We start from the raw sequence: 9,498 nt of genomic DNA, 5'->3' as shown, positions 1-9,498 counted from the left end.
TTCAAAGTGAAAACTGTACATTCCAAGGACGTCACAGGTCGAAAGACAGAATACTGTGAGTGGTTGAAGGCATGCTTTGCAATGATGAACGGTTTGCAGGGATGGTTATCTGGTCTGACGAGGAGCAAGTCAAACTGAATTGTACTGTAAACTGCCACAACTGGGTGTACTGGGCTCCAAAAAATCATCATGCTCACGTGGACAAACATGTTATTCTACTCGTTGTTAATACACGGTGTTGTCTCTCATTGAGCTGTTTGATTGGCTCATTCTTCTTTGAAGGTACCATAATGGGTGAGGTATTTCTTCATAAGCTGCAAACATCGATTTTAGCTGCCATCCAATAGTTGTTTGGAAATGAAAGATTTTACGTACAACAAGATGGCTCCTTGCATCACGACCACAGAGATGTCAGGGCCTACTTGGATGAAAATCTACCTGGTCGGTGGAATGGTCGAAGAGGAGCTGTTGAGTACCCACCATAGTTTCCAGATCTTTCACCTCTTGACTTCAGTCTTCGGAGGACCTCAAAAAATGAAGTATATTAATAGAAGCCATCTACACTGAACGAGCTATGAGAAACCATCGGAGCGTCCTGTATGACTATCATACTGGTAACACTCACAACTATAGTTTGGTCAACAGTTCATTGGCATCGACATTATTTGGGTGCTGCTGGGAGTCACTGTAAACACACAAAGTAACCTTCCCCCCCTTGCAAGAATTGTAATGGTAAGTCATTTTGTTGCATTAATTCTGAATGTCAAAGAGGGTGTACATTTTTGTGGCCCCCTCTGTATGTTGCTCCTTTCCTGATAGCGTTCTCCATACATATACAATATTGCGTGGTGTAAATGATTCCATATTTGGTTTTGTTTCATATAAAACAGAAGTTGGTTTCATGACACTCTCTTCTGTATATTGTTACTGCTTGTGTTTTAGCTGCATGATTTAAATGCAACTGAAGTATACTGCTTTTATTCTACTTTATTTTTCTTTGCATCAGTTTCCTGAGCTTTCTCACACCTACTGCAGAACTACATGTTGGCAAGTTTTTGAGTATTGGTATTCAACTTTATTACCCCCTGTGACAGAATGAGTATATAATTCTGCTTTGATTGGTGTGGTTCTCGCCACTGAGTTCCTTGCATTTCAAAGTGGCTTGCTGACTATGGATGTAGATGTAGATGAGTATGCTTTGTTGTCTTGATGATTAGAGCATTCTTCCTTGGAAATTCTAAAAATATGACAGTAGTTACACAAATGTTTTCACACGATCTTAATATGTACAATGAACAGTACATTTTAGCAGAAGGCAATGAAAATTTTGGTCGCTTCCATTAAATGAAGAGTATGTAAAATAGATAGGTACAAAAATAATGTAGAATACGAGCAACATACTTCCAGTGTGTTTAAATCTTGCAGTTCACACATGGATTCATAGAAAGTAACAAATAGACATGAATCCACAGAATTACGTGTGATGAAACAAGCTTCTGTTTTATATTAAAAAAAAAGGAAATGGCCGGCCAGTGTGGCAGAGTGGTTCTAGGCGCTTCAGTCTGGAACCGCGCGACCGCTATGGTCACAGGTTCGAATCCTGCCTCGGGCATGGACGTGTGTGATGTCCTTAGGTTAGATGGTTTAAGTAGTTGTAAGTTCTAGTGGACTGATGACCGCAAATGTTAAGTCCCATAGTGCTCAGAACCATTTGAACCATTTTGAACCAAAAGGAAATGTGGCATCATTTACGCCATCCAATATTACGGATAACAGCCAAAATTAAGCAGAATATGAGCAACATATTTACAACACAATTCAAAGGACGTAATGCACGTAAGTCGGTCGTAATCAGGAACATAATTTCTACTTGTTAACAGCCACACAGTTGAAATTAAAATTTTGGGATTTATAAATAAATACACTTTACTACCAGACTACCAGACCCACCTGTGAAGTATGAATGAAAAATATTATCATCTAATACTAATATAGATTGTTACACCATCTTTTCCCGAAATGGAAGTTCACTGCCAGGCCAGGCCACTCAGATTGCTAGCTTCGAAATGTTTTCGTATCGTAACATGGGCATTGCACCTCTGATATTATTGTGTTCTGTGTTTCGATGGCTTCACATTTCCTGATGCTTACATGCAATGAAGCCTATAGGGCGGGGTGGGGGCCTAGACCTGTGAATATGAAGTACTGTTAATATTTCGGAAGGCGAATGGCATGTTGTAAGTAACCAAACAAAGTCTAGTTCCGACACTTCAAAAATCTGCATAATACTGACTTTTAAATCATTTTCTTGAAAGAAAAACACCCAATCATACTATATTTTTCCTTTCCCTGGGAGCTCATAGGAAGCCGCAACCCCCCACCGTCCCCGGATATGCGGACTTTGCTTGCAGCATGGTTGCACAGCTTTAAGCATGGCGTCAACTGAAACCATATGGGCAGGTATTAATGTTATTGTGCAGGTTATGGCATTAGAGCTGTGGCAAGAGCTAAACACAAGGAAGACGAAATTCAAATGTTAGACCCGAAAATATATTTCACTCATTGATAAATCAGGGGCCACAAAAACATTTACAAAAGAAATAACGCTCAAACACGAAAATGCTGTCTGCTGTGGCAAACAACTGGCATGCAAATATCATCAGCAATCACGTCACTCTTCCAACAATCTAATTGTATACATTAATGTAGGCAATTCTAATAACTAATTTTTGGTTTAACAGCTGCCCAGCCAGCCGGGGTGCCCGAGTGGTTCTAGTTGCTACAGTCTGAAACCGCGCGACCGCTACGGTCGCAGGTTCGAATCCTGCCTCGGGCCTGTATGTGTGTGATGTCCTTAGTTAAGTAGTTCTAAGTTCTAGGGGACTCATGACATTAGAAGTTGAGTCCCATAGTGATCAGATCCATTTGAACCATTTTTTGAACAGCTGCCCCATCACTTTTCTGGGCTTTTTCCCGCATATAATCCACAATTTATACAGTGTCTGGTCTCAGAAATCACGAAGTTTATACGATTCGCTTTTTTGGTAAGATATTAAGTTTATTTATTTATTTATCCAAAAATCTTTCAAGATTGTGGAATAGGCCTAGAACATTGGTTTGCAAATGTTGCACACACACACACACACACACACACACACACACACACACACACACACACACACGCACTGCATCAGAAAATTGAACTTAAGTTGTTGGTCTTGTACTTGCAGAAGCTGCGAAAGTGCACCTGCGGACACCGGCTTTGACTTTTTTCAGTTATAAAATGTAAACACACTAAAATCGAATGGAGCAACGCAGCTATTACCCCACCATAACGGCGACGCAATACTCGTGTTTCGAGTTACAGCCATCAGGGAGCATTGGTGGAAGGAAATTGGCGTAACAAATTACAACCAAGTTGAACTTTTTGTGGAATGACAAAAGTTGCGTCTCTTAAGTTGCACCACTGAAAACCGGGAGTTCATATATACAAATGCGGATTGCCGCTAGCTGTTGCGATACTTCGGTGGCATGTATGAACTTGGCTTCATAATTTAATATTGCCGAAATAATTCAATATTGGCGCCAGTGGATCTGACCGTATGATTTCGCTGATCTAACTAAAGCCGGGCTCACACACGCAACGAAAGTATCGCCACAAGTCAAGTCATTCTGGAGTGGCACTGAGCTACCGTTCACACAGGACGCCACAAATTCTTCGTAATTGCGCAGTTTGCAAAATGGCGTCACCTGTCTCAGCTGATTAAACGGCTGTACATATTACTAAATAAGATGTTTTGGAAACATAGTAAATGTAAAATATTACTTACCAAAGTGTTTCTCGTGTCTCTTGTCTCGACTACATGTTTTAAGAGCCGGTCTGCAGCTTCAAACCAAGCAAGGCTGGGTTTATAAATACCCTCTGTAGACGCACCACTCATAAGTGATTTCAGTACTTTTTTATGTTCATCCATGCAAGCATTTCGAATGCTTCGAATTTTTAATTTTGTTGTAGCTACATCAATTCCAGGTACATACTCACGCATTCTGTTTACTATTTCAATTACTGCAGCATCTCTCAAATTTCTGTCTTTGTGTGATTCGCTTTTGTGGTTCCAAAGGCATTCTCGTTCTTGATAAACCTCCAAGAACCTCATAATTGTCGCTGTTGACCACTTTTTCGACACATTAATAGCAAACGCACAAACAAAAGCACTATCTGCGAACGAATACGCACTAGAAAGGTTTGAATCCAGCCGCGAGGTAGCAATCGAATGACGTTATTCGATTGTTGAGAAGGCAAAATGGCGCAACAAAGTAGAACCAAGTTCAACTTTTTGTGGCGTGACGAAAGTTGCGCTTCTTAAATGGCGCCACCGAAAAGTAGGAGTTCACACATGCAACTACAAAGCAACTGCAGTTCGTCATTAGTAGTGGCGATACTTTTGTTGCCTGTGTGAACCCGGCTTAACTCAGCGCCACTTCGAACATCTGTCTGAGAGAAATTACATTCCGTATTTCATTTACGTATACTTTACTTGCTTGGAGCAATAACTCAGGATTTGTCTGATCTGTGTTTTTCACACAGCTATATAGCCTATTACGAAATCTGGCTTTGCCCTGCACAAAATTTCTGCTGGTGTTGGGTAATTTGTACACAGTACAGACCTCATAATTGCCCATATGTATTGAAATGTTAACATTACCCTTGTAATCAAAAACAAAACAGTGATTCTTTATTTGCTCCAAAAATTTACCACGTATAATACGAGTGCTGTACCATAGTCATTGAAAGGGGTATTATAGTTGCTGGATTGATCATACGTTTCTGGTTTTGTGAGACGAAACACTATGTCATTTGTTTTCGAATAATGTAAAATAGAAGACTGGGAAGTTTGATTTCATATCATACGTTTTGTGGCAATCTGGATGTGTGACTGACATGTACGACACTGTGTTTGTATTCATAGCAATATTGTTAATATGCATTTTTACTCTGTTTGCTGTTTTTTACGGTTCTCCAACTAAACCCCTTTTGTTAGTGGTGTCATTTGATGGTTTCCGGTATGATTACATAAATAAGAACATAACACCAACCCTACACAGTCTTCATCAGAGAGGCGTTCACTCTCAATATATGCGCAATGTTTTTATTACAAAAACGTTTCCAAATCATCACTCAATAGCTACAGGTTTATTTCCAAGTTCACACGGTGTTATGGCAAGTAGTGTATATGATGAGAGATATGGCAAAGTTATTTCATACAGCGAAGAACTGTGGAAATTCGGAAACAGTGTTACTCCGCTTTGGGTAAGCTTTATCACATTGTAATACAACTCCTTGTGCAGAAAACAACCTGCATGGATAGCCTGTATTCTTTATTTGATGTTCCCTTTTTTCATAGAGCCTAAATGAAAAACTGAACCATCGCAGTGGGGTTTACATGTGGCCAGGAGGAGAGTTTGACTATCAAGGTGTTCTCCCTACATTTCTCACTACATTTAAACCATCTGTATCGTGGACAGATCGAGTCGATGCAGTGTTAAAATGGTTTATGGATCCTGTCACTCCAGCAAACTTGGTGTTTCTCTATTTTGAAGAGCCTGACAGCCATTCACATTTATTTGGCCCTGAGTCACTGGAGGTGTTAAAGCAGATTATGAGGTGCGATAATATAACTAAATATTTGTTTGACCAGATTGCTGTTACTGGCTTAAGTAGTAAGCTTAATGTATTCCTTTTGAGTGATCATGGCATGGACAGTGTATCAGAAGACAGAATAATCAACTTGACACATTATGTTAACAAAACAAAGTATCTAACAGCCAGCACATCACCGGCACTGCATGTAATTCCCAAAAAAGGTACCTGTGTGCTTCCCAGCTTAATGCTATTAATTTTAATTTAATAAAGTTAACAATTAATTATTTATGAGTACATATCTCACATGACATGTCACTTACATTATAGCTTTGATATGTTTTTTGAAGTGACAGTGTTGCTCTTTTTTTCGTGTTATCATTGTTCTCGTGAAAACATTATCATTGTTCTCGGATAGAGAGCAAGTAACATGTAGCTTATTGTATATTCTAACTCTAACATTAACTGAGTCTGTTATGATTGTTATTACCACAGGTGAATTTGAAGATGTATACAATGCTTTGAAAGTTGCTTCAGAAGTAGAAAACTTCACAATTTACAAGAGAGATGAATTATTTGAAAGATGGCATTACAATAATGAAAGAACCCCACCACTGTTGCTACTTGCAGATGAAGGTTTTGCTTTTGATGATGTCTTGTACGTTCCGGATAGTCACCAAAGGAATGGTAAGTAAGGACATTCAAAGGCGTAATATTTATAGTTGCCCAGCCCCATACATGGTATTGTTTAGATCGTTAATATCGATCAGTACATGTCAGATGGCTGATGGTCATGATGATAATGAGCAGTTGATTCTGTGTCCTGTGGTCTACCCACAATTGTATTTTACATAGTATGGTTAGTCAGAAAAAAGACAAGATTGGGAGGAATATTTGATAGGAGTCATCAGGTTTGACCAGTGACACAAGGGTAATGGCTGCTGCGACATCAGGTTTTGGTGTCTATATTCACAGTTTTGTTGTTAATTGGTAAAAAAAAAAAGGAGGCTGTGGTGACAGACTGCTCTGCAACTTTGCTCGAGGTCTGTAGGTCTGTTTTAGATTGGAAGCTGACAGTTTGGTTGTGAATTGATGAAGTGAATGAGTGTGAAACTAAAAAAACTTGGTTGTGGTGTCAGACTGATCTGTAGCTTAGGCCATTTGAAAAAATTTGCACTGATATCAGGTTACAGCCACCATTTGGTTACACCGTATGTCACGTTTCCTATGTCATTGATCGAAGCCAACAAGTCGTGTCGAATATTCCTTTTTATACGAAAGACAGTTAGGGTGCTGTTGACAATGGAGTCATTAGAGGCAGTTGTCAGGATGGGAATTAGCTGGTCATATTTTATCATAAATTGGCAACAGATATTATCCAATTGTAGACATGGACTGTGTGTGTGTGTGTGTGTGTGTGTGTGTGAAAGCAAATTAGATCAGAAATTCTACAGAAAGAGTCTGTTAGTAATTGTGATTAGTATCTACTAGCAAAGGACCGTTTTGCTGTGAGCTTGTGATTGCTCAGTACTGTTGACAGGGTTCTTAGTACTGCACAACTGTATTTAGAGAAAAGTAATGCTGGACTTAATGCAGCCAAAAGTAAAAGAGTAACACATGCTTGTATACTGAGTCGCTGGAGTAAGTAAGTAATGGCATTTATTGTCGACAACTGCGCCTGCAGCCCATTTCTCGTTGCTGTATTCTTTTATTGCTTTGTCCTTTGACCATTATACGTAATGGTGTAAGACATGTCAAATATACTTACACATACAGTATATACAGGGTGGGCCAAATAAAAGTGGCCCCGATGAGTGGATACAATTGGATGTGAATTTATGGCAGCATTAACGGAGGTAGAAAAGACCTATTGTTACTTCTAAAAGGATCGAGCAACTGCCCATACAGCCGACTGAACTTTGGAGCACATTCACACAATCTTTACACCTGATGGAGTTGTTAGCAGAGATCAGTCTGGTTGTGGCCCTAGCTGGTCACCCGGCTCACCTGATCTGTCAGTGTATGATTACTTTGTGTGAGGATCCCTCAAGTCAAAGATATATCAACCCTAATAGTCTTAAAGAACTGCAGCAGAACATTTTGGGTGAGACTGCAGCAATTCCAGCAGTCCAGCCTCGATCTACCTTCAGCAACATGCTGACCTGTGCCCAGAGATGAATGGTGGTCACTTTCAGCATCTGCTGTAGTCAGGTTAGCACTGTATTTCCTTTCTGTTCAACGTGTGTATTATATAATTGGTTCATGTAAAACAGAATTGGTCCACATGAGGATGGGGCAAGAAATCTGAAGGGGAACCAACGAGATGAACTTGATCCTGCACTGTTCCAACATGAGGTTTCCAGTTACTAAAGACATCCAGATTCAGATTCTTTATTAGTTATTCAGCATTATTACATGCAATAGACTTTGTCGTTTCACTTAACCTATTAATTTAATAAAATACATTGTTACATGTTTAAGTTGATATAGGGCATTTCTAAAAATTCTTCCAATGAATAGAGTAGGTTACCTAACAAGAAGTTGTGCAACCATAAACATTTGGATTCACATGCTTGAGGCATGTGTAGACAATTTGTTATATATTTTAATTGCCATGTACTAATGAGTATTGTTTTTGCTAATAAACTCTAGCAGGATGATTAGTGAAGTAATAATAGATACATGGCATGACAGATAACTATCAGACTCCAAATCCAATGGTCTCGGATTTAGTTCCCAGTTGGCTCGAAGATTTTTTTCTGTAACCTTCCTCTGGCAATGGTCGTTAGTGTGAAAAATGCAAAATTGCAACATGGCTTGGAGTTCTTCCTATAACTGGCTGGAAGTAGTTTCAGTGGTTAAAATAAGGCAGTGACATACCGCCTTCAGTAGGACAATGTTTAGTAAAGCACTGTATTGTTCAGATCAACCTTTGACCTGAGGACAGCATTATATTTACTAGTATATTAATGAACGTATACATGTTACAGTAATGCCAGTCCTATTAACTTTGTGTTAGTTAAATTATTCATTAATACTAATAAGAGGGCATGGCACCAGTACTGAGAGAATCAAAACTGGATAAGTGAACTGGCGTGAGAAGGACCAAGAAATAATGAGGTACATTCAGCAACAGAAGTGGTTTGAGGGGGGGGGGGGGGGGGGCGGACATCTTGATGAAGAAAGCTGGAAGGATTTTTGCACTTTAATAGGCTGGTTTGATTTTGGATAGTAGTGAAACTGTGCCAATGATTATAGGAAAAGCTTTAATCTCCTTTCAAATGCATCATCATGCTTCAGATAAGCCATAGATTATTGGGGGCTTGTTCCAAAGGCATGACTAAAATGTGGAAAACTAGTTATGCATCTGTACTACCAAGTTTTTGGACATGTCAGACCTTTTATTCTTTCTATGGAATGTTGGAGACTATTTGAGATGCAAAGAGAGATATTGTAAGGCAGCAGAATGGGTGAGAAACACACGCCAGTGGTAAACAAATTTTTTATCACAAAGAATGTGAATGGCATTCTTAGCTAAGTTGTGATTACTGATTTTGAAAACAAAATCTGATTTCGCCTATCTGGTTCAGTTTTCATGAGATACACTACCTTCTATCGATAACATAACTTGAAAATGCTGCATGTTGGTGACTTAGGATTACTGAATTGATTTTCTTTTATTTACTTTTGTGGAGGCAATTTTTGGTAAACAATAAAAATATATACAAGGAATTCAAAATGTGATCCTCAGTTAGATATTCACCACTAGGATACAGAAGAGGCTGGTGAGTTGTGCTGACATTGCCTTGCATCATGTTGTGTTTGATGCATTGGTATCGGTAGTGAGAGAGCTCTGA

At 39.2% G+C, this 9,498-nt stretch overlaps 1 protein-coding gene across 1 annotated transcript in view; it reads left to right on the top strand.

Annotated features, from left to right (window-relative positions):
- The first annotated feature begins 4,809 nt into the window (after positions 1–4,809).
- Positions 4,810–9,498, top strand: part of LOC126176881 (ectonucleotide pyrophosphatase/phosphodiesterase family member 5-like) — a 29,128-nt gene continuing 24,439 nt past the window's right edge. Inside the window, exons 1-3 of the mRNA XM_049924081.1 lie at positions 4,810–5,311; positions 5,406–5,865; positions 6,137–6,328. Coding sequence (XP_049780038.1) covers positions 4,943–5,311; positions 5,406–5,865; positions 6,137–6,328 — 1,021 coding nt within the window. The 5' untranslated portion in view covers positions 4,810–4,942. The remainder of the gene's footprint in view (positions 5,312–5,405; positions 5,866–6,136; positions 6,329–9,498) is intronic.

This window comes from Schistocerca cancellata, chromosome 3 (assembly GCF_023864275.1).
Source record: "Schistocerca cancellata isolate TAMUIC-IGC-003103 chromosome 3, iqSchCanc2.1, whole genome shotgun sequence".
In the NCBI taxonomy this organism is placed as follows: domain Eukaryota; kingdom Metazoa; phylum Arthropoda; class Insecta; order Orthoptera; family Acrididae; genus Schistocerca; species Schistocerca cancellata.
This window is presented reverse-complemented; position numbering and strand designations above follow the sequence as displayed.